Source organism: Heteronotia binoei, chromosome 18 (genome assembly GCF_032191835.1).
Source record: "Heteronotia binoei isolate CCM8104 ecotype False Entrance Well chromosome 18, APGP_CSIRO_Hbin_v1, whole genome shotgun sequence".
NCBI classification, from domain to species: domain Eukaryota; kingdom Metazoa; phylum Chordata; class Lepidosauria; order Squamata; family Gekkonidae; genus Heteronotia; species Heteronotia binoei.
In genome coordinates this window covers 22,968,561-22,994,328 of record NC_083240.1, presented here as the reverse complement: position 1 = coordinate 22,994,328, position 25,768 = coordinate 22,968,561, and the positions used below count along the sequence as shown (strand labels likewise).

Below are 25,768 nucleotides of genomic sequence, written 5' to 3'. Positions count from 1 at the left end.
CTGATGGACCTCTGCTCCATATGTTTATCCAATCCCCTCTTGAAACTGGCTATGCTTGTAGCTGCCGCCACCTCCTGCAGCAGTGTATTCCATGTGTTAATCACCCTTTGGGTGAAGAAGTACTTCCTTTTATCTGTTCTAACCCAACTGCTCAACCATTTCAATGAGTCCCCATGAGTTCTTTTATTTTTAGAATGGGAGAAAAGTACTTCTTTCTCTACCTTCTCTATCCCATGCATAATCTTGTAAACCTCTATCATGTCACCCCTCATCATGTCCCCCTATGGCAGAAACATCAACAGACCATTTTGGACTATTCAACTAATGAAAGCATGATTGGATGACATCCCAAAGATTCTCTCTCAAACAGTCATCTGATCTTAGGTTGGCTAGCTAAGGGTTGAGAAATACTTGCAGATTTGGGGGTGGGGCCTGGAGAGGCAGGATTTGGGAAGGGAAGAGTGGGGTAGGGTACCATAGAGTCATTTATCTAAAGCCAACATTTTCTTCAGAGAAACCGATCTCTGTAGTCTTGAGATCAGTTGTGGTTCCTGCTCTTTATATTGAGTTTAAAAGGCTTCATAAGAAGAAGAGCCTTGCTGGATCAGACCAGTGTTCCATCCAGTCCAGCATCCTGTCTCACATAGTGGCCAACCAGTTCCTCTGAGGGGCCAACAAAAGGAGCGTGTAGAGTGTTTCATAGAACTTTCTCTTATTGTTGTGGAAACTGATTGTGAAAAATTTCTCCAAGGGAACTTATCTCTCTATTCTGGAGCTCAGTTATAATTTTGGGGCACTCTCCAGACCCCACCTGGAGGCTGGCAACCCTACCTGTACCAAATGGCTGCTTTGGAGAGGAGGCTCTATATGGTGTCACACCCCACTGAATTTTCCCCCTCCCCAAACCTCAGGCTCTATCTTCAGATCTCTACTTTGGTGCTGACTTTTACCTTTAGGTGTATCACACCCACATTCGCTGAATTAGAAGAAGAAGACTGCAGATTTATACCCACCCTTCTCTCTGCATCAGAGACTCAGAGCAGCTTAAATCTCCTATATCTTCTTCCTGCACAACAGACACCCCGTAAGGTAGATGGGGCTGGGAGAGCTCTCACAGAAGCTGCCCTTTCAAGGACAACTCCTGCAATAGCTATGGCTAACCAAAGGCCATTCCAGCAGCTGCAAGTGGAGGAGTGAGGAATCAAATCGGCTTCTCCCAGATAAGAGTCTGTGCAGTTAACCACTACACCAATTCCAAGGATTCCCTGAGGAGAAGTAACAAGTGTTGCACAAATTTTTAGTGGGTTTTGTTTCTTTTGCCCTCTAGTTGCAGCCAATTTATGGTGACCCTGCAGAATATTCACGGGAAGAGATATTCAGAGGTGCTTTGGCTCTGCCTGCTTCTTCCTAGAAGCCCTGAACTCCCTTGTTGGTCGCCCATCCAAACACAAACCAGGGCCAATCCTCCTCAGCTTCTGAACTCTTATGAGATTGGGATATCCTGCACTATCCAGGTCAATCTTTAGTACAGATTTCAGTTTATCAGAGAAATTTCCAGACCTACTAAATTATGATTCGTAATGTTAATTTGATAGGATTGGAGATTAGTCATGTTCATTCCTGAGAATGCCAAATACTCCAGCAAAGATAGTTTTTTTAAAATGCAGGAATTGTTCTCTCCATCCATACATCCAACAAATTGCAACTTCCTTCTGGTTCTGGAGTAGAAAAATTCCAAGCTGTCCTTTGAATTGGAACAAGGTCCATGAATTTCTTACAGCAAGGTAGTGGTGGCTGTCTACCGCAAGGTGGCGTCAGGACACCAAGTCCCAGCAATTTCAGGGCAGGCAAGAACTCTTCTTTGCACCTACGAAGGAATCTTTGCACCTAAGCAGAGCTGAGAAGAACTTGAAACTTTGCTATTGCAAATGTAGTTGGAATTGTATTTCTTTTTTAGAAGCACCTAAGCAATAACTTTGCTATTCCAAATGCAGTTGGAATTGTATTTCTTTTTTAGAAGCACCTAAGAATCTTGAGAGTCCCTTGGACTGCAAGAAGATCAACCCTGACTGCTCCCTGGAAGGTCAGATGCTGAAGCTGAAGCTCAAATCCTTTGGCCACCAAATGAGAAGGGAGCACTCACTGGAGAAGACCCTGATGCTGGGGAAGACAGAAGGCAAAAGAAGGGGACAGCAAAAGATGAGATGGCTGGACAGTGTTACTGATGTAACTAATATGAATTGGAGCAGACTTCGGAGGATGGTAGAAGACAGGCGGGCCTAGCGTGACTTGGTCCATGGGGTCACAAAGAATCGGACTTGACTGTGTGACTGAACAACAACAAGCAATAATATTTGATTTCTCAAATGCGTATGAAACCCTAGATTATCTGTGCCCCTAACCTAAGGTTTCCCTGCATCCATGCAGGGGCTCCTACAGTGCCCTTCCCCCATTTCTTTCCCCTCCTTGTTTTCATACAATTTGATGCATTGAACAAAGAGATTTAATGTTCCCAAATGTGCGGCTGACTGTTGCCCTCTACCTGCTGATTCCGACTTTGATTACTGCTAAACCTATCAACAGCCTGAGAACTTGGAGTGGGGTAGTTGGAATAGGATTGCCATCCTCCAGCTGGCACCCGGAGGTCTCCTAGTGTTATAGCAGATTTCCAGACTGCAGAGATCAGTCCCCCTGGAGAAAATAGCTGCTTTGGAGGGCAGATCTATGTCATTATACTTCCCTGAGGTCTCTCCCCTCCTCAAACCCCTCCCTCTCCAGGCTTCACTCCCAGAATCTCCAGGTATTTCCCAATCCAGAGCTGGCAACCTTACAGCTACAAGAGCTGTCCGACAATGATGCTCGCCACCTCGGCAGTCACAGCACTGAGACAGCCTGACAGTGTGAGACAGTTTTGCAGAACTCCCCCCACCCATGTGACAGGGGACCAGGATTAGCACCGTGGTGCACACGGAGAAGGGGCTTCAGCTTTCCCACCTGAGCCATTTTCCTATCCTGAAACTGTTCCAGGGGACGTTGTAAGGAGAAACCCATGTGTCCCCCGGGGTATATATGGGCTTTTCCAACAAGCCCAACAGACCAGGGCTGAGAAAGTGGTGTGGCAGGGGGAAGGCCAAAGCCCCATCTCCACATGCACCACAGTCTTGACTCCTGATCCTAACTGGGCACTGGGCATTCAGAAGAACCCATGCCACGTATGATATTATCATAGAATCATAGAGTTGGAAGGGACCTCCAGAGTCATCTAGTCCAACCCCCTGCACAATGCAGGAAACTCACAAACACCTCCCCCTAAATTCACAGGATCCTCATTGCTGTCAGATGGCCATCTAACCTCTGTTTAAAAACCTCCAAGGAAGGAGAGCCCACCACCTCCTGAGGAAGCCTGTTCCACCGAGGAACCGCTCTAACAGTCAGGAAGTTCTTCCTAATGTTGAGCCGGAAATTCTTTTGATTTAATTTCAACCCATTGGTTCTGGTCCTACCTTGTGGGGCCACAGAAAACAATTCCACACCATCCTCTAGATGACAGCCCTTCAAGTACTTGAAGATGGTGATCCAATCACCCCTCAGCTGCCTCCTCTCCAGGCTAAACATGCCCAGCTCCTTCAACCTTCAATAAAAATGTTATTATTATTATTAACCTTCCTTCATAGGACTTGGTCTATGTCTGGACACAAGCTGGGGACTGCAGAAGCTGATCTGTAGGGAATGGAATGAGGTTGCAGCACATTTCAATTTAGGGTTGCCAGCTATGGGTTGTGGAATTCCTGAAGATCTGGCAGGTAGACTAGAGTTGCCAGACTCCAGGTGGGGCCTGGAGATCTCCCACTTTTACAACTGATCTCTAGCTGGGAGAGTTTAGCTCCCCTGGAGAAAATGGCTGCTTTGAAGGGTGGACTCTATGGCATTGTACCATGCTGAGGCTCCTTCTCTCCCCAAACTCTGCCCTCTCCTGGATCCACTTCCAAAGTCTCCAGGTATTTTCCAACTCAGACCTAGCAACCTTAAGGTGGACCCTGGGGTGAGCAGGGTTTGAAGATGGGAGAGACTTCAGCAGGGTATAATGCCAGAGAGTCCACCCTCCAAAACAGCTATTTTCTCCAGAGGAACTGATCTCTGCAGTCTGGACAACAGATGTAAACACAGGAGATCTCCAGGCTCCACCTGGAGGTTGGCATATGGCAACCCTATGTGGGACTGTTTGACCTTCCTGCCAGAAATTGAAACTTTTTCCTTCATGCCAAGCCTGTGCTCTGCTACTGATCTCTGCCCCCTCCAGGGGGAAATGCCCTGAAATGCCTCACCATTTGTAGCACATGCCTTACGCAAAGCAGGCTTCCTGTCTGCATTTGTTTAGCCATCTTAATTTTTGTATCTTTTATATTATTTTCTTATCTTGCTCGAGAAATCTTTACAGTTCTTGATAGGGTGCCGGAAAACCACAGGTCCGTTGCTTACTGAACAGTTTGGGAAAGGTTTTTAACCCAACAAAAATAGGAATCAGCTAGCCACTCATTTAAATGCTAACACTTTGCTTAAGGGAGGGGCAGAGTCACAGAGGCAACCTTCCTTCCAGGTGGGGCTTGTAAAAATGCATGAAACCCCACCCCCACCCCAATGGGATCGACTCCCTAGCAGAGATTTCTGCAATCCACTTGAGTCTGTGACATAGGTTGTGTTCACCCTACACTAAAAAATGCATTTTGCAACTGGATTTTTGCTGTTCTTACACAGTAAAAATCCAGTTGCAAAATGCATTATTTAGTGTAGTGTGAATGCACCCTGAGTATCTACAGACTGTCAGCCACAGTAATGCAGGAACTAAATACGAATGTTGCTGGAGACCAAGATCAGTTTAAGTGATGCCATAAGTGCTCCCTGTTACTATGCAAGGGTGTGAAAACTGGACATTGAGGAAAGCTGACAGGAAGAAAGTGGATTAATTTGAAATGTGGTGTTGGAAGAGAGTTTTATGGATACCATGGATGGTCAAGAAAGACAAATCAGTGAGTGCCTGAACTCTTCCTGTGAAGCTAAAATGACCAAACTGAGGCTATTTAACTATGGTCACATCATGAGAGGACAAGACTCACTGGAAAAGACAACAATACTAGGGGAAATGGAAGGCAGTAGGGAAAGAGGAAGCCCCAACACAAAATTACGGTAATTAATTCAGTCAAGGAAGCCATGGCCCTTCATTTTCAATAACTGAGCAAGGCTATTAATTGCAGGGGTGGCCAACGGTAGCTCTCCAGATAGTTTTTGCCTACAACTAACATCATCCCCAGCCATTGGCCATGCTGGCTGGGGCTGATAGGAGTTGTAGGCAAAAAAAAAAATCTGGAGAGCTAACGTTGGCCACCCCTGAATTATAGAATGTTTTAGAAGACGTTAATGTTGAAGTGCTCAGTGTGCCTAGACACTGGGGGGGGGGGGGCACTACATCACTCGAAGTGTATATAGGTGTTATCCCCTTGAATGGGATGTCTCTCTTAGTCTTAATTTGGGAGCTGCCCTCTGATCCCTCCTCTGTCTCGCTTTGTCCTCTCACACTCTCTACATGGCCTTTCAAGGAGACACATGTCTCTGTAGATCTCTCCTGCAAGATACAGTGCCCTCATACTCCCACACACACATGATGCCTGATTCAGCTGGTCACTTGTGATAGGCAGAGCACTTTTGGGATTAGGCTTCTTACTCTCCTTTTGGCTGCAAATCTGAATGTGAACTGAATCTAATGGAATAAATGTAAATTTACCTCTCTCTTTTTTTTTTTGCAATATTTCGTGGATACTGTGGACTACCACAGTGTCTAAACTGAGATTATCACATTATGAGAAGAGATGAGTCACTGGAAAAGACAATAATGCTAGGAAGAAGTTGAAGGCAGCAGGAAAAGAGCTACCATATAACTCAGGCTCTCTTAAAGTCAGAAGCATCTTGACAGGACATACCACACACAATACTGCAATCCTATGCAGAGTTACACCCATCTAAGACTGTTGAAGTCCACCGGTATAGAAGGATGTAACTCTGCTTAGGATGGCACTGCATGGTGTGGCTGGTTGGTGCCCTGGATGAGGCAGATCACCCTCCAGACCCACTTCGGCACCTACTTCAAGACCATCTGATAAGTCAGTCCTGATAAGGAGGCATCAGACTTCGGAAGGGATCCTGGGCTCAGCTGCAAAGGATGCTGAGAGCTGTTTTATGATCAAACCTTCCACTGTGGCTTAAAAACACAGGCATGGCAAAAACAAATGGCACCTGCTGTTTAAAAAGCCTTTCTCCAAAAGTGATTTGCTCTTTAGGGTAAAGATAGAGGTATCTATAGCAGTACCTGTGTGTTTCATAGGTGTAACAAGGCACCTGTTCTACATACAGGAAATCCAAAGCTCCACAGCCCACCTATACCATGCTATGATATTGACATCATGGAAATCATAGGGGGCAGCACTGGGAGAGCTTCTAGTGTCCTTGCCCCACTGGTGGACCTTCTGATGGCACCTGGGGTTTTTTGGCCATTGTGTGATAGTGTTAGACTGGATGGGCCTCTGGCCTGATCCAACATGGCTTCTCTTATTTTCTTAAGTAATCTGTGCCACAAATGAATTTAACATGACACTGTTGCAGCCAGCAACAAATGCCCCTTGAGTGCTTTGACCCTCTGTGTCCTCACTTGCAGAGGCTCATGGGGGGAAAAAACCTCTAAACAGAATCATCCCGCAGCTGGGAACCTTGAGTGCACCAGACAGTATCAACTGCCCCAGCAGTCTTACAAAGCATGCTCCTTTGCACCTGCACAATTGCAGTCGGTGAACCATACAGTAACCAAGGCCACTGCCAACGGAACGGGCACTGCTTTGCAAACGGGATTGTGGAAATGGTTGCACCAAACCTGGCATGACTGCTAGGAGATTATGCAAAGCACCAACTGTAAACATTAGAATGGCATCTTACTGTCCGCCTGGGCTCTGCTTGTAAAGATTTGTAAATATTTATCTTTTGTGCATTTATTTTGGAAAATGTTTCTCCTACCTTTCCAATTTCTGCTCAAGGTATCCTGTATGTCACTTCAGAAGCATACAATTGGTTGGAAAAGTTACAACTGTCCCAGCAGATTCACTGAAATTTGCCCTAAGGGTACAAATCTGAACTGCCCCATCAATTTTGCATGTTCAGTGGTTAAAAAAAAACAACCCCCACAAAAAACGCTCTTGAAATGCAAGCCCTCTTAATGTTACACAAAAGTCTCTGGCTAATTTTTTAAATGCACGAAATAACTAGGGTTCCCAGCTTCCAGATGCGGCCTGGAGATTTCCTGCTTTTACAACTGATCTCCAGTTGGCAGAGCTCAACTCCCCTGGAGAAAATGGCTGCCTTGGAGGGTGGGTTCTATAGCATTGTGCCATGCTGAGGCTCTCCCCAAACCCCGCCCTCTCCCAGATCCACCCCCAAAGTCTCCAGGTATTTTCCAAAACAGACCTGGTACCCCCAGAAATAACTGTATTTTTGTGTGTTTTTTCTGTGGAAAGAACTGTCCGTCTGTCTGATTTATTTATACCCCATATTTTGTTCCAATGAGGACCCAGAGTGGCTCATATCCTCTCCTCCATTTTATCTTCACAGTAGGCTTGCCAGGTCCAACTCAAGAAATATATGGGGTACTTTGGGGGTTGGGCCAGGAGCAAGGGTGTGACAAACATGATTGCCAGAACTCCTTTTGGAGTTCAATCACTTTTAAAGGAACTACACACCTTTTAAATGCCTTCCCTCCATTTAAAAATAATGGAGGCTAGGGGCAGCTTCTTTTGGGGCTCATAGAATTGGACCCCCTGGTCCAATCTTTTTGAAATTTTAGTTTTTTTGAGGAGAGGCACTGGCTGCTATGCTGCAGACTTGGTGCCTCTACCTCAAAAAACAGCCCTCCCAGAGTCCCCAATACCCAAAGATTGATTTTCCATTATACCCTATGGGAACCGGTCACCATAGGGTATAATGGAGGGCCCAGCAGACATTTCCCGACCTCCCCCTGCTTTCTGATGACCCTGAAGCGTGGGAGGGCCTCCAAGCTGGGGGATCACCAATCCTACCTCACAGACAGAAAGCCAAAAAGGCTTTCTCAAATTGTGCAGTTTTGTTGCCTTCATTTGCTATAAGAAGCTGTCTTTGTAGGGGGTCTAGGGTGTGTTCCACAATGTCCTTTTTTGGTAGACATCCCAGTTCTGTAGAACAGCCTCCAGGCTCTGACTTCTACCTTCCTGGCTTTGTAGTATGGCCAGAGGTTTTTTTGTAGCAGGAACTCATTTGCATATTAGGCACACACTGATGTAGCCAATCCTCCAAGAGCGTACAGGGCTCTTATTACAGAGCCTACTGTAAGCTTCTGAAGGATTGGCTACATCAGAGGGGTGTGGCCTAATATGCAAAGAAGTTCCTGCTACAAAAAAAGCCCTGAGTGTGGCTGTAAAACAGAACTGTTCTGCTGAGATTTGGGGCCAATCTGATCCTGAGCCAAATGGAATATTTTTCTTCCTGTGTTTTTAAAATGGTGGTTTTAATGGGGTCTTTATTATTTTAATGTTTTTAATTATGTGATGATTTTAAAATACCATTTTATTGCATTTTATAATTCTGCAGCTACCTGTCTGGGGTCCTGACAATTTCAGGAGAAAAGATTTTAAATACATAAGCCTAATATAATCTTTTAGATACCCTGACCTGGAAGGCAGAGGCTAGACTGGGGTCCTCAAACTTTTTGAGCCTGTGGGCCCCTTTGAAATTCTGACACAGTGGTGCCAGCAGCCACAGTCACAAAATGGCTGTCACAGGAGGCCCAGTCAGCCACAAAATGGCTGCTAGCTTACTTTCAGTCACACAGTGAAGATCCTTGTGCTGAGGTGGCAGCTGTTGCCAAAATAACATTTTTAAAAATCTGCACAGTCAATCAAATTTCCAATGACCAATCAGAAACCTTGCTGTGTTAATCCCCACCTGGCTCCACCCACTTTCTAAACCAGTTGGTGGATGCCAGGAATGGTTTCAGCAGGTACCAAGGCACCATGTCTGGGACTTCTGGGCTAGAGCAATCTTGTCAGCTCTTAGAAGTTAAACAGGGTTAGCCCAAATTAGTATTTGGATGGAAGACCACCAAGGAAGTCCAGGGATACTGTGCAGAGGCAGGGAATAGCAAATCACCTGTTTGTCTCTTGCCTTGGAAAACCTATAGTGTTACCATAAGTCGGCTACAGATGGATAGCACTTTCCACCACTAATCAGTCATGTAGGGCTGCAGTCCCTCTCCTCCTATGCACTAGTGATGGGGAGAACCGGAACAGTGAAAGACAGTTGTGAAAAGTCAGGGAAATCCTGCCAGTATGTGGTCATATGATATCTCTGACAATTGATAGCACACCATAAAAGTTTCTACTGCATCATGTGTCTGAAACAAAAGAAGCATGGGAATTGGCATTCCTTAGCTCCATAAGAAAGCAACTGCTATGGTAGCCAAAGAACTCCTGTGTGTGCAATTAGGTTTCAGTAGCCCTTGCAGTTTCTAAACAAACCAGAGCTTTTTTCCCTGCCTCTCCAAATCTGCTTCCTTTGGTTGGCTGAGCTGATTCCTCATTCAACTGGCTGACTCCATTAAGCAAAGCAGGTGCAGATGCATGGAAAACATGAGCTCTGTCACCCCCAAATCCAACCAAATTGACTTCCTCCAAAAGGCACAAAGCTGCCCCTTAGCAGCACTCAGAGGAACATCAAACTGACAGAGGTTAAGAAAAACCGCTGTGGTGTCCAGGAAGTATCCTGCCTCTGGTTCCACTACAGGAACAGTGAGACCATCTCCCTACAACAGCACTGCTTGTCTTTGGACCCAACTGGTCATGTCCGTGTGGCTTTTGATAGCTGTCCTTCTTGTGGCTCATGGTGGTGCCTATGACCCTTGCGAGACTCTTTTCAGCCTAGCTGGGGACTTTGTTATTGGCGGCCTGTTTCCTGTTCATTACAACACCACATGGAGCACTGGAGAGTGGAAACCGGAACTGCCCTTGTGTACAGAGTGAGTGAACCCTTATATTCCAGGAATGAGCTGCTTTCAGGTCTGGCATCAACATACATATGAACATATGAAGCTGCCTTATACTGAATAAGACCCTCAGTCCATCAAAGTTAGTATTGTCTACTCAGACTGGCAGCAGCTCTCCAGGGTCTCAAGCTGAGGTTTTTCATGCCTATTTGCCTGGACTCTTTTTAGTTGGAGATGCTGGGGATTGAACTTGGGACCTTCTGCTTACCAAGTAGATGCTCTACCACTGAACCACCGCCCCTCCCCACCGTCCCTCCCTCAAGCACAGCTTTTTTCCCTTGGGGGAATGCAGCAGAACAGAGTTCTGGAACCTTTTCCCGAGAACAAAATTCTCAAAAAATGTTTAAAAGTTCATGAAGGGCACCTGTGTGTTTCTCCTTCATTTCCCTTTTGAGAGTTCTAGCACCTCTTTTTCCAGGAAAAAAAAACACCTTGCCCTCAGGTGAGGCACCTGCCAGGGTCCAGGGCTTCTGGTGGGGCCCACTACTACTTACCCCAGTCTCTCCTGCCAATGCTACCCCTCTGCACTCGTGCTCCCAATTGCCCAGGATCATTGAGGGGGGGGGGATGCGGGTGGCACACAGAGATGTCACTCTTGGTAGCAACAGCAGCAGCAGCACTTCCAGCTGCATATAATGGCCAGTGTTGTCAGGGAACAGGTGTGCAGATGATGAAGGCAAATGAGCTTTGGAGGACTTGCAGGTGGGAGAAGGATGCATGGGTGAGTGGAGCATGAATATAGGTGTGGAAATGAAGGCATGAGGGGTCCTGGGCAGATGGGGCCCCCAGGGTGCTGTCTACCCATCCCCCTCTCCCAAACCTAGAACAGGCCCTGGGTGCTTTGAAGTTTCATAGAATCAGAGTTGGAAGAGACCCCCAAGGTCATCTAATCCAAGCCCTGCACAATGCAGTTTATTTCTTTATGTTATTTATAGTCTGCCTTTCTCACTGGGACTCAAGGCAGATACACAGAGAGGGTCAATACCATTGACAGAATGCAACACCCAGTAAATAATGCTGTAGGGTCTGGATGGGAGAGATCTGCAACCAACCAGAAATCTAAAAGCAGAACTGAAACAAAGCCTAAGTATTAGCACAACACAGTAAGTGATGCAAAATTAAGTAACAGGATCCTACTAACAAAAAGCTATACATGCAGACCACAGGCCATAATCATTTATCCAAGTGAGCTTTTGGGTACACTACAACCCTGTTACCTGCACAGAAAAGCCCTCCTGAATCATTCACTTTTGCCTGGTTTGCAGAAAGCCAGGAGAGCGGGAGCCTTTTTGACTTCTTCAGGGAGGCCATTCCATAGGGTGGGTCCTGTAACAGAGAAGGCACATGTAGCAGGCTCATACCCATTTGCAGGTTGGATTGAACATGCAATCAAAAGTCTGAGTGTTGCCACATGGGTTGGGACACTGAAGGGAGAAAAAAGGGAACGGGAGGCAGCCTTTTCCCATACGAGGATTATTCCTGAGGAGCGGCTTCTCTTGTTCCTCCACGCTCCTACTACAATCCTGTGCAGAAATCAGTGGGCTTAGACTGGGACTAACTCTGTTTGAACACCTGAAGCATGTTTTCAGTCCTTGATATTCTGTTTTCTGTGCCTGATTTTTGCCCTGTTTTCATTTTCCACAGATTAAATTCATGGGGCTATAGCCAGTTTCAAGCGATGCGGTTGGCAGTGGAAGAAATCAACAATTCCTCCCACATGCTCCCCAATGTCATCTTGGGGTACCACGTGTGGGATACCTGCGATGAGAGTGTTTACTTGCAGGCTGCTCTGCAGTTGGCTCCAGACCGGTTGCACAGCTTAGAAAGAGGTTCTAATAAAATGATTGCTGTTGTGGGACCTGATTTGGCTGACATGACACTCCTGACCTCCCGGGTCCTCACGCTTTACCGTCTTCCACAGGTGAGCTACCAAAGTGTCATTGAGCTTCTGTTTTCCTTTGTGTTGCTTTCTTTAAAAATGTACATGAGCTTTTTAAGTTTGATAGGACAATCCTTCTCAGGTAGGGTTCCCAATCCCCAGTTGGGGGCAGAGGATCCCCCAGTTTGGAAGCTCTCCCCCCACTTCAGGGTTATCAGAAAGGGCGGGGAGGGAAATGTCTGCTGCACACTCCATTATTCCCTGTGGAGACCAGTTCCCGTAGGTTATAATGGAGAATCAATCAGTGGATATCTGGGGCTCTGGGGGAGGGGTTGATTTTTGAGGTAGAGGCACCATATTTTCAGCATAGCATCTGGTGCCTCTCCTCAAAACACCTCCCAAGTTTCAAAAAGATGGGACCAGGTGGTTCAGTTCTATGAGCCCCAAAAGAAGGTGCCCCTATCCTCCATTACTTCTAAATGGAGGGAATGCATTTAAAAGGTGTGTGGTCCCTTTAAATGTGATGGCCAGAACACCCTTTGGAGTTCAATCATGCTTGTCACACCCTTGCTCCTGGCTCCACCCCCAAAGTCCTCAGATATTTCTTGAGTCGGACCTGGGAACCCTATTCCTGTGTAAGCCGAAAGAGTGACTGATCTAATTGTGCTTTTTGATATATAATTGCAAAAGTAGTTGCCCAATCTGGGTATGCACTTGAGCATTTGAGTTGGTTTGGTATTGATTCTAGTTGTTATTCTGTGTTCTGGGAGGAGTTGATAGTATAACTGTTCTAACGGTTCTAAGATCTGTGTTAAAAGGTATGCAAGAAACCACGGGAGGACATTGTATTTGCAGTTGGCTCCTTTTACATGCATTATTTGATTTTGTTGGTTTTTAACATTATGGTTTTAAGTGCTGTAAATCACCCTGAGACCCCCTGGGTGAGTGGTGACGAACCCCGCCCAAGCTAATAAGAAAATAAATAAGCATATTACAACAAGCCTAAAGAAAATCTAAATAGTCAGTATCAGAACTAGTGTCTTCAAGTAATTAAAATGAGGAAACCTCCAGTGTTGCATATATAATATTCTTGGTTCAGGCTAGCATTTAGACCTGTGTATTTGAATAACAATGTAGTGTTTTGGTGGAAATAAAACAGAAGTCATACAGATCACCTTAGAATTAACATCTTTTGCGGGGAGTTACCTTCTGCTTCTCCCTTCCCACCATTGTGCATTCATAATGGACAGGGCAGGGTCCTTGAGACTCCAATTGAAACCATTTTGAAAATCTGACCCTTATCACATATCTAAGCAGCAAACTTTGCCTGTCCATTCACAGCAATAGGGTCTATAATAAACAGTGACTGACACCACAAAGGTGCCATTTAAATATCACATGGCACGATGCCATTGATCAAAATGTAGGATTTACCGCCCAGGAATTCTGAATTCAGCTTCCAGAGTCTAGGCTGCCTGGCTCTCTATGCACATGAAGTTGGCGTTACTGAACCAGACCATTAGTTTATCCAAGTCAATAGTGTCTACTCTGACTGGCAGCAGCTTCCCAGGGTCTCAGGCTGAAGTCTTTCTCATCATCTGTTACTTGATCCTTTTAATGGTTATGTCAGAGCAGTGGAGTGCACAACTACAAGGACCACAGTGTCCCTATCAAACTGGATACTGGGTGACATTGTAGTTCATATCCAGCGGCAACAAGAGGTATAAAAGTCAGCAAATGAAGACATGTTCTCATGCCCCAGCTCCATTCCTCAGACAGTCTTCTCCAGGCAGTGCCCTTTCTAGCTAGGTCACAAGCTTTTTCTGCACTACGTTCAGTCCTCTGGAATGGCCAATCAGAATCAAGGCTTTTTTTGTAGCAGGAAGTCCTTTGCATATTAGGCCACACACCCCTGAAGTAGCCAATCCTCCAAGAGTTTACAGGGCCTACTGTAAGCTCCAGGAGGATTGGCTACATCAGGGGTGTGTGGCCTAATATGCAAAGGAGTTCCTGCTACAAAAAAAAAGCCCTGATCAGAGTTGATGCAGCAGGCATCTTCACTGGCTGCATTTAGGAAGTCATGCAAGGCAGTTTTGTTTCAGAAGGCATTTGGTGGTGGGTAAACTGTTTGCGCCTACCTGGATGACCCAGGCTAGCCTGATCCTGTCAGATCTCAGAAACTGAGCAAGATTGGGTTAGTATTTGGATGGGAGACCATCAAGGAAGTCTAAGGTCGCTATGCAGATAGCACACACAAACTTTTCAGGCCAATTTGGCTGCATTTTTAAACAATGTCCGCACATTTTTGCTTTGTTTTGTTAACAGACTCTTTGGTTTTGTGTTCTTGCAACTTTTTACTTGGTTAGCTGCCTTGAGTCAAACGGAGAAAAGGTGGGATGTAAATATTTAATAAATAAAGATGGGGGAACAGGACCATGGAGAGGTAAAGAGGATAAATGATGTACGCAGCCTGTTGTCTTGATAGGTCCTTGGGTCAATTCAGCCAGATTCCTGCATGCTTTTGTGGAGCTACCACCTCCATTTTTGCATATGTTGCTGGCATCCACACAATCTTTATCCTCCAGACTGCAATAAACCTAATAAGAAACAGACTTTGTACGGCTTATTTCATTGACAATATGGATATCCTACACTAATATGGGGGAGGTGGGTGTTCCTCTCTCGTCTGTCCCTCCAGATCAGCTACAGTGCCAAAGACCAGCGATTCACTGACCCAAATCTTTTCCCACTCCTGTTCCGCATGGTGCCCAATGAGAACCACCAGATCTACGGAATCCTTTCGCTGATACAAGCCTTTGAGTGGAAGTGGGTTTCTGCTGTGGGCAGTGGCACAAAATCAAGCAAGAAAGCAATCCAGACATTGGTTGCTGAAGCTTCCGCTAGGAATATCTGCATTACCTACCGAGGGGTAATGATGGGGGATGATGAGATTGCGAAGATCCAGCTCCAGAGGATTGTGAGTAGCACTGTGAAAGCGAAAACTAACATCACAATCGTTTATGCAGAAGAAGATGCTGCCTATAAATTCTTCAAAACTGTTGTCGAGCTGAAGGTGACGGGCAAAGTTTGGCTTGCACTGGAGTCATGGGTCTTATCCAGTTTAGTTGCCTCAATACCAGGCATTGAGAAAACCGGCACTGTCATCGGTCTGACCATCAAGCCCATTAAGTTACCGCAGTTCACACGTTTTGTGGAGAGAACCATGCGCTGTAAGGTGTTAAGTAACAGAACCAGCCTGGTGTTCTCTGGGTCTGAAAAACGGGCTGAAACAGAGAGTTGCAGCCAGTTGTGTGAAGAGTGTCATTGGTTGCCTCAGGAATCTCTGGCTAACATTTTAAAGTCTTCCATTTGGCACTGGTCCTTCTACACCTATGCTGCCATCTACGCTGTAGCAGAGGCTCTGCACTTGCGTCTCAAGTGTGATACGGGATCCTGTCAAAGAGATGACAATTTTGAACCTTGGCAGGTATGTGATAAGAGGGCTAAGAGAAGGTGAAGGCACCGGTGGGAGCCAGTGTGGTGTAGTGGTTAATAGTGGTGGGTTTGATTCCCTTCATCTACATGAAGCCAGCTGGGTGACCTTGGGTCTCAGCCTCACCTACCTTACAGGGTGTCTGTTTTGGAGAAAGAAAGGGAAGGAGATTGTAAGCCACTCTGAGACTTCTTTGGGTAGTGAAAAGTGGGATATAAAAATCAGATGTTCTTCCTCCACACAAAGCCAGCTGGGTGATCTTGGGCCAGTTACACCTCTCAGAGCTTTCTCAGCACACACACCCCATCTCACAGGTTGTCTGTTGTGGAAAGAGGAAAGAAAGGCAATTATAAGCTGCTTAGGGTAGTGAACTCCTTATGGTAGTGAAAAGTGGGATATAAAACCCAACTCTTCCTCCTCCTCCTCCTGTGTGGAATTGCCAGAGAGTAAGCAGAGCAAAGATGCGGAATAGCATGAAACAGCTGAGCTCAATGGCAGCGTGAGCACCATCTACTTTACAAGGTATTAATGAACATTCTGCCTAATGTTTCCTCTGTCAAATATTCCACTACTTCCTTTTTTATTTGTTGAAAACAAATTATGGCCGGGGGGGGGGGGTGAATTCAGAGACCCAAAGTACTAAAGTACCCTTGGTTTATCCAGGTCAATACTGTCTACTTTGACTGGCAGCAGCTCCCCAGAGCCTCAGGCAGAAGTCTTTCTCACCAAAAAGGGTTGGAACTTGGAAATATTACAATATGTTAAGACAGCTGGCAATGTTAGATTTCTTTCGTGATCTAAATGCAGTTTTCATGCTCTATATATGATGGCTGTGCTGGCGAACTGAATGGGGGGCCAGTCTACTCTCCCCTGCTTGCAGTCCCCTTTTGCACTTGAAGCAGTTTGTCACCTATGAAAATGCAAGACTCTTTTCCAACGTGTTAGACTGGGAACCTCATATAGCTTTAAACAAAGCCTGCAGTGGTGAGCCAAACGTATTTTGCATATTTCCCTGAACACAATTAATCGCTGCAATGAATCTCTGGTAACATGAAAAATTAAGATTGGACTTTTAAAAAAAAACAACATGAATAATTATAATTTGTATTCAAAGGCATGTGATGCTGGCAGGCAATGGCGACATTTGGCATTCAAAATTCCAGCGGCAACATTTGGAATCTTTTGCATATCTGCCTTTCAGCTCTGCTGTAAGGTTTACTGATGAGTTGAAACTCTTGGGAATAAATTGCAGACCTCACTCTACTCATCAGCAGATACAGTATGAGTGTGAACAGAGGATGTTTTCCTGAGTGCTCAAAGGCAGTTCCCATGTAATTAACAACCATGCTTAGAGACCCACTATGGAAGGAAGCTAAGCAACCTGATAGGCCCTGACCAAGATAATGATTCTGGTAAGGGCAAGGATTTAGTGATCCTCAGGGGGGGGGGGGTTGTAGCAGGAGCTCCTTTGCATATTAGGCCACACACCCCTGATGTAACCAATCCTCCAAGAGCTTACAGTAGGCCCTGTAAGAAGAGTCCTGTAAGCTCTTGGAGGATTGACTGCATCCAGGGGGTGTAGCCTAATATGCAAAGGAGTTCCTGCTACAAAAAAAGCCCTGCTCAATAGCATGCTAAGCTGTACAGTGCAGAGTTGTTTGCAGCAGCAGCACAGCATCCAAAAGATCAATGGAATACTGAATTCCCAACCTGCTCCAGCTATCTTGCACAGTCCCCTTCCTATTCATTTCCAGACAATCTGGGCAAAAAAACTGTCTGTAGCTTTTCCTTTATGTCTCCACAACAAAAAGGAGTAATGGGACTTTTAAAATGAAAGCTGGGAATTCAGAAGGTTAATAGGTCATGGCAATAGGTATGTTCTTGTACCTATAGCACAATAGCAATTACTATTTTTAAAGGCCTTTAAAAAGTCATCTGGTGGCACAGCAAGGGGGGAAATAGCAGACATGAGAGAGTAATGGAAGGAAAAAGCACCAATGTGGGGTGGGACCTTTAGAAACATGTACCTTTGTGCCCAGATAGGATGCCAACATGCTTGAACCATTTTCCTTTTTAAAAAATCATAGTGAAGGTGATTTGGGAAATATGAGAGCAAAGCAGGGCAAAACCTGGTAAGTGGAGAATTAGTGAATGTCATCATGTGGATGCTAAAGAACAATACTCTGCTATGGAAACCAAAGTGGAGTGAAACATCCATGTGGAAACAACTTGTCATTATCTTCAAGTTAGACAGAATGATCCCTCCTAACTAATGTTCCCTCTAAGCAGCAGAGTCTTGTGAGCAAAAATACTACTTTGTGAGCTACTGGCATTAAAGTTGTGAGCTAGTGCATAAATTATTGTGCTCTGGAGTCATCCTTCCTGAGCTAAGACAAAAACATGTGAGCTGGAGGCTAAAAATCTGTGAACTAGCTCACGCTAACTCAGTTTAGAAGGAACACTGCTCCTCACCTATGGCACAATGAAGCGAACATCTCTGAGGATGAAAGTTCTCAGGTTAGCAAGTAACTTTGGCTAGTTTCAATAAACAAAATTAATCTTGTGGGTTACACCAACTGACAGGATTACTTTTCATAGTTCAATGTGTGTCTCCCCACCCAAATTTTGTCAACTGTTTTCAGGAGCTGAATCAGATGTCTCCCCCCCCCCCCATCTCTCTTTGCAGCTTTATGATTGGTTGTACAACGTGAACTTCCCTCTGCAGAACTATACCATCAGATTCAGCTCACAAGGAGATATTTTCCTTGGCTATGATGTGCTTACCTGGATCTGGACAAATGGCACAGTAGTTGCTAAGAGGATTGGCAATTTTAGTTCTGAAACCCTGAATATTACTAGCAGCAAAATAAGATGGGCAACGCCAGACGGCCAGGTAAAAACCACACAAGCATCTCAGAAAGGGCATTGTGCAGGTATGAGTTATGTCTTCTTTGAATATCTAAAGCTGCTCTATGTGGAGTCACGCCCTAAACCATCTTACCAAACATTCATTCATTCATAAAATGAGTATGCCACCTCTCTAGAACCTGCTCCAGAGTAATGCACAACTAGTGGTGGAATAGGCTATCAACTCACAGCTGACTTCTGGCAAACCTAGGGTTGCCAATCCCCAGGCGGGTGCAGGGAATCCCCCCGTTTGGAGGCCCTCCCCCGCTTCAGGGTCATCAGAACATGACAGGGGGGGATAAATGTCTGCTGGGCACTCCATTGTTCCCTATGGAGACTGATTCCCATAGGGTATAATGGAGAATTTGGCAATAGGAATGTTCTTGTACCGATAGCACGGGTATTTGGGGCTCTGGGGGGATGTATTTTGAGGTAAGAGGCACCAAATTTTCAACATTGCATCCAGTTCCTCTCCCCAAAATACCCTCCAAGTTTCAAAAAGATTGGACCAGGGGGTCCAATTCTATGAGCCCCAAAAGAAGGCGTCCCTGTCCTTCATTATTTCCAATGGAGGGAAGGCATTTAAAAGGTGTGCAGTCCCTTTAAATGTGATGGCCAGAATTCCTGTTGGAGTTCAAGTATGTTTGTCACAACCTTGCTCCTGGCTCCACCCCCAAAGTCCCCAGATATTCATATATTCATAAAACTGTTCAGGCTAGAGCAGACCATAAAACAACTTAAAAAACAATGTAAGTCCTCAGTTAAAAGCCTGGGTAAAGAAAAATGTTTTGACCTGGAACCTGAAAGAAGGGAAGGTGGGTGTGAGGTGACTCTAAAGGGGGAGGGCATTCCAAAAGTGAGGTGCCAGCACTGAAAAGGCCCTGTTTCTGAACACCACTCACCTCACCTCACCTGCAGGAGCAGAGCAGCAAGGCTTGGGAAAAGGATCTGGACTAGTCCTGCCTGCTTTTGTCTAGCAGTGGCTTGCCAAGTTCCCAAGCAGAATGCTTCTTTCCCAGCCTCATTGCCTGTCAGCATTTCAGCTGAGGATGCCAAGAATGGAACCCAGCACACCCAGCATTTTCCATTTCTCCTGCCTTTCACAGTGCTGGTGGCCAACACTGCTATTTCAATCTTGGCTGTGCCACCTGAACTTTGTTGTTTTGCTCAGTGTTTGTGCATGCATACACATCTCTTTTTTAAACCAATTGGTATTTTTTAAACTGCAAATCTAGCAATTGCCCTGAGTTTACAGAACCCTAAATTATAGCTGTGGTGGCTAGTCCTGGGGTGAATCTTTTTGATTTGAATTGGGGGGTGGGGAGGCAGCTCCTTTCCTGTATGATGACTCCCATCATAATATTTCTGGCTATGGCTTGGATTGGTTTGGAAGCACAGTCTTTTCGCATGGAACTTGTTTCCAGGTAGACATAGGGAAAAAATGACAGCTGATATTCCTTGGTTTATGTTGTGCCTGGGGCGGGGCACAATCCCCACATTTGGGACTAAGCAACAAATGCTGAACCTCTGTGCAGATAGGACACTTAAAAGAAGAGTTGCCCACTTCCTGGTGGTGGCTGAAGATCTCCTGGGATTACAACTGATCTCCAAGTGACAGAGATCTGTTCCCCTGGAGAAAATGCCCACTTTGGAAGGTGGACTCTATGGCATCATACCCCATTGAAATCTCAGGTTGCCAGTTCTCCCTGGCTACTGGTAGGAATAGAGGAGCAGGCATTCAGATTCAGGTTGGGAGACTGCTGGAGATTTGGGGATGGAGTCTGGGAAGGACACGGGGCTCAGTGGGGGTACATTGCCAGAGTCCACCCTCCAAAGTATCCATTTTCTCCAGGGGAACTGATCTCTGTTGTATGGAGATAAGCTTTAATTCCAGGGGATCCATCCCCCGGGTACCACCAGGAGGTTGTCATCCCTAATTTAGTCCCTTCCCTCCCCAAGCCCTGCCCTCTTTAGGCTCCACCCACAAATCTCCAGGTATTTCCCAACTCAGAACCAACAACCCTACTTAAGAGAGGTGCCCCCTACTAATTGGATCAGAGCCAACAGGTTTCGCATTAAGAAACTAATTGGCTGTACCCCAAGGCAGTACATACTCTTATCAACCAGCAACGCATCCTCTCCTGCAGTGTATTTTCCTGGCAGATGTCTCCACTTCACCAAATGTTTCCTCTCCAGGTTCCACAGTCAGTTTGCATCACAGTGTGTGATGAAGGCCAGATCCGAAGCAAGCAAATGTTGGATGAATGCTCATGTCGCTGTGAAGACTGTCTGGAGGGGACCTACCCAAATCAAACATGTAAGATCAAAGTCTGTGCCGTTGAAGCGTCTTCGGTGTTTGCATCAGCGCAGAGCTGCGAGAGCCCTTGGGAAGCAAAAGGATGACTCTCACTGAAAACAGTGAATTTTGCACTTGTGAGAATCATCATTTTTTAAAAAACTTCACATTGAAATTCAAAGCACTTCCCCACAAATTGGAATTGATTCTTAGGATATGATAGGAAATAGTCTGCCCTGCTCTCCACTGCCTTATTTTCAAGTCTTATTTATTTAGACTTTTTAAATGCCTCTTCCATGGGCAACCTGCCTGAAGCAGTTTACAAAATAAAATATAAAGCATTAAAAGTTGTTAATTAAAACCCAGCCACAGGATAAATCCACAGCTCATTGTGGTTGAAAACAGACTGGAAGTACATGAGAAAGGTGGTGTTAAAATATCAAACTCTTAATTTAAAAAAAGAGAGAGGCAAGGGGAACACACATGAAACTGCCGTTACTGAATCAGACTTCTGGTCCATCAAGATCAGTTTTGTGTCTACTCAGGCTGGCAGCAGCTCTCCAGGGTCTCAGGTGCAGGTCTTTCACATCCCTTACTACCTGGTCCTTTTAGCTGTAGATGCCAGGGATTGAACCCAGGACCTTCTCCATGCAAAGCAGAGGCTCTTCCACTGAATCACAGCCCCTCCTTCATAACGGAATCCACTTTGAATATCCTCCGGGAAGAAGGGTGGGATATAAATGAAGTAAATATATAAATCAATTTAAATCCTGAGTAAACAGCAACATTTTGGCCTGGTACCTAACAGAGCAGTGTAGGTGCTGAGGGAACCTCAGGGTGAAGGGCATTCCATAGGCAGGAGGCCAGTACTGAAAAAGCCCTATCTATAGTTGACACAGCATTACCTCTGAAGGCAGAGGCACAGAGAGCAGGGCTTGTGAGGCAAATCTTAACTGATGGTCTGCACAATATGCTTTTAGGACATGTTTGGATTCTGAGAACAGGTAGTGTGCAAACAAGTAGTGCACCCCCCTCCCCCGCAATATATGGCTGCTAGGTAGGGTTGCCAGATTCTCACAGTCACCAGGAGGAGAATGGGGAGGGCAGGAGGGTTGCCAGATCCAGGTTGGGAAACTCCTGAGGTTTTGGGGATGGAGCCAGGGGAGGACTTCAGGGGGGGGGCACTATGTCACAGAGTCCACCCTCCAAGCATCTACTTTCTCCAGGAGAACTATCTGCAGGCTGGAGATGAGCTGTAAACCTGAGGTTGGCATCCCTACTGCTTCGGGAGAGGCAGCCAACCATAAAATGGCTGCCAGAGAGTGCTGTTACAAAATGCTGGGGGTTTCCAAGCCAAACATCATCCTATAACAGTGGCATCTGTTTCCAAATGGATGCTTCCTGGTTCTTCTGAAGCCCCTTCTGTTCCAATAACCTGGAGGAAAAGCCAAGATTGGCTCATTGGTTTGGAAAAGCAGCGAGTGCCAGGAAACACCGTGAGCAGGAACATACAGGAATGCAGTTCTGGCTGGCTTGGTGTTGGGGGTGGGGGCTAATATGCAAATTAGTTCCTGCTGGAGTTTGTTTTTTGTAGAAAAAGCCCAGCAGGAATTAATTTGTGTGAAACGGTGGTGCTGGCAGGGGTGTGTGACCTAATATGCAAATGATTCCTGCTGGGCTTTTTGTACCAACACAACACAATGTTGGGGATCACAGCTGTAAGCTCATTGGCCTCCTCCCTCTCTCTTCCAGATCTGGATACCTGCATCCCTTGCCCACCAAGCACCTGGTCACCACAGAAAAGCCAACAGTGCTTTCCCCCCACCCTCACTTTCCTCAACCTCAAGGACACCACTGTCACCATCTTGCTGATCCTGAGCATCGCCGACTTATTCCTGCTCTGCAGCTGCCTGCTGGTTTTCGCCACACACTGGCAAACCCCCGTGGTCAAAGCAGCAGGAGGCAAGCTGGCATTCATCATGCTGGGTTCGCTGCTGACATGCTGCGCTGCCACTAGCGTCTTTGTCGGGAGGCCCACCACATTCAGTTGCCTGATCCGACAGCCCATCTTTGCCCTCAGCTTCACCTTGTGTGTCTCCTGCCTTCTGGTCCGCTCCTTTCAGATCATCTTCATCTTCAAAATGGCGCACAAGCTCCCAATGGTCCGCAAGTATTGGCTCAAGTACCAGGGGTCATACTTCTTTGTCGCCATCAGCTGCGGGTTGCAGGCTTTGCTCTGCTTCCTCTGGCTTTATTTCTCCCCTCCCTCTTTGCACAGCGATGTGGTCAGCAAGAAGGAAATCTTCCTCCGGTGCTCCGAGGGTCATTTCCTTGGGCTGTGGGCCGTGCTGGCCTACATTACGCTGCTGTGCGGGGCCTGCTTTGTGTTTGCCTTTTGGGGGCGGAAGCTGCCCAAGAACTACAATGAAGCCCGCCTCCAGACGATCAGCATGCTGGTCTTTCTCATGGCCTGGGGCAGCTTCATGCTCATCTACACCACCACGGAAGGGAAAGGGAAGCAGATTGCCGCCCTGCAGATGTTCACCGTGCAGACCAGTGTCTACGCTATCCTGTGCACCTTCTTCCTCCCAAAATGCTACATCATCCTTTTCAAGCCACAGGCCAACACCGTCGCTCACTTCCAGACATGCATCCAGGCCTATACAGCCACCGTCTGCAATTCAGCCAAGTAAGCCCTTTTTTAAAATAAAAAAAAAGAGGGGGCATCCCAACATAGCCCTCCTGGCCAACATGCCCAGTAAGCGACCTGATACTGAAAGTACATTCATACTGGAAGCTCTCTCACCCCTCTCTAGGAAGTGGCTAGCAGCCCAAGTTTACCCTCTTGTGTATTTTTATTGTGGTTCTACTGAAGTAACTAATTCTGCTGCGTGACCAATGGCCACTGTGATGCCAGATGCAGCAGCAGTAGCACCTAAGCAAGGGGAGTCACAGGGGGCCCCTCTTTGGAACCCCTTGCTGAGAGAATCCTTGGGGGCCTCTCGCCCCCTTCCCTAACACAGGAGGCTGATAAAGACCTTATTTCCCAAGAAAAGTTTGGGTGACCTTGCTGTGCGGCATCTCCAGTAAAAGAATGGACGATTATTTTAAAAAATGCTTTGGCATTGCCATTTCATATTGTTTGTTTCCAGCTGTTTTATGTTGCATTGATCTTATTGCATTGTTTTGGAACGTCCTGAAGTGTCTCTCAGTGTAGTCAAAGGATACATCTCAAACTCCCATGAGGATTGATCTCTTTTGCATCCATCTCCCTGGCTGATATCTAAAGTCTGTTTGGCACAGCGGGCTAAGCCAGGGTAACAGATAGGACCCCTTTGGACTACAAGGGGGTGGATTATTCCTCCCCCCCACCCCCATTCTATGTAAATAGATGTGAGGCATGCAAAAGGCTAGGCTAGAACTTCTGTCCCTTAACAACTGATTTTTAAGTTTTCACATGGGAGAAAACACTAAAAACCTGCCCCCCATCTGCAGCTGGAAGTAGTGCAGCTCCCTCTACTGTGTGTATGCACACACTAGGCCTGATGGAGCTGCTTCCTAGAGTAATCTGGAACCTGCAGATCTGATGCTGTACTGAGCCAAGGGAGCTCTGCTCTCACTAGAGCACACGATGCAACATAGTGTTTCACAGCTTGGGAAACTCCTAGAGATTTGAGGATGGAGCCTGGAGAGGACAGGGACCTCAGTGGGATGAACATATGAAGCTGCCTTATACTGAATCAGACCCTTGGTCCATCAAAGTCAGTATTGTCTTCTCAGACTGGCAGCGGCTCTCCAGGGTCTCAAGTTGAGGATTTTCACACCTACTTGCCTGGACCCTTTTTGGAGATGCCTTTTTGGATGCAACATCATACATGTCCACCCTCAAAAGCATCCATTTTCTCCAGGATAACTGATCTCTGTAGTCTGGAGATGAGCTATAATTAGAAATATATTTGTGTGTGTGTGCGCGCGCTTGCATGCCTAGAAGTCATGGTGACCTCCAGCAACCCCTATTGGGGGCTGGATGTGTTTTAGAGAGAAGGCTTGATATGCCTGCCTCTGCCTCCCAGCCCTGGTGTTCCTTTGAGTATTTTGGATTTTGTTTATTTAGTAAAAGGGACAGCCATGACTCTTCTGGGTCTTGTATAAAGAAGCCACTGAACATCAAACAAAGAAACCACAAATCAGCCCCCTTTTGCATTTCCAGGCTAACGGCAGTTCAGCAAGACAAAAACCAGTGATCCGGGGCTCCCTTTCCCTCTTTCTTGTAAACACCTATCAACAGGGGCTAGGAAAATTTAAATCAAGCATCATTAGTACCTAATCAGCATGAAAAATGTTGCATGGCACTGACCAAATGCCCTCTTTCTCAGAAGTCCAGAATAAATTTGCAGATGCAAATGACAGTTTCTTCGATAATTGCTGGCCTTCACATTTATTTTCCATTTGCATGGGTTGAACAGTCAAACCATTTCATTTGCTAAGCAAACCTCTGCAGTTTTACATGGATGTCAAACAGGCCATTTTGCATCTGCAGCTCAGACATGTCATGAATGTTTGTGAAGGGCAGCTGCCTTAAGTTCCTGCCTAAGCCAGTTACTTATGCCACACTGGACAGCCAGTGTTTAGGGTTGCCAACCTCTGACTAGCACCTGGAGATCTTCCACTACTACAACTGATTGCCAGATGACCAAGATCAGTTCCCCTGGAAAAGTCCCCCCTCTTCTGGAAAAGTTTCCCCTCCATTTTTGGAGGACACACTTTATGGAACTATACCCTTTTGAAGCCTCTCCCCTCTCCTCCCCAGGCCCCACCCCCAAATCTCCAGGCACTTCTCAGCCCAGAGCTGACAATCCTAATTCTGGTATGGCAGTTAGACTGCTGGACTAAGACCTGGGAGATTCAGGTTCAGATTTCCACTCTGTCACGGAAGCTTTGTTGGGCCAGTCATCCACTCTCAGCCTAACCCACCTCACAGGGCTGTTGTGAGAAGATGGAGGAGAACAGTGTAAGCTGGTTTGGGTCCCCACTGAGGAAAAAGGAAGGGTATAAATGAAGTGAACACATAATTTTTAAAAG

General features: G+C 46.2%; 1 protein-coding gene across 1 annotated transcript; it reads left to right on the top strand.

The window, feature by feature from the left end:
• Positions 1-11,947: 11,947 nt before the first annotated feature.
• Positions 11,948-23,379, top strand: LOC132587066 (taste receptor type 1 member 1-like). Its single transcript, XM_060259267.1, has 5 exons — positions 11,948-12,032; positions 14,689-15,477; positions 18,170-18,376; positions 20,587-20,707; positions 22,439-23,379. Exons 1-5 carry the CDS (start codon positions 11,952-11,954, stop codon positions 23,377-23,379), a joined length of 2,139 nt encoding a protein of 712 aa, XP_060115250.1. The 5' UTR covers positions 11,948-11,951.
• Positions 23,380-25,768: the final 2,389 nt, after the last annotated feature.

Bases quoted from the DNA above. Each gene is read 5' to 3' on its own strand.
- LOC132587066 (XM_060259267.1), top strand. From the start codon at position 11,952: ATGATTGCTGTTGTGGGACCTGATTTGGCTGACATGACACTCCTGACC. The intron at 12,033-14,688 runs GTGAGCTACCAA...CTGTCCCTCCAG, and splicing joins CGCTTTACCGTCTTCCACAG to ATCAGCTACAGTGCCAAAGA. The intron at 18,377-20,586 runs GTAAAAACCACA...TTTCCTCTCCAG, and splicing joins GGGCAACGCCAGACGGCCAG to GTTCCACAGTCAGTTTGCAT.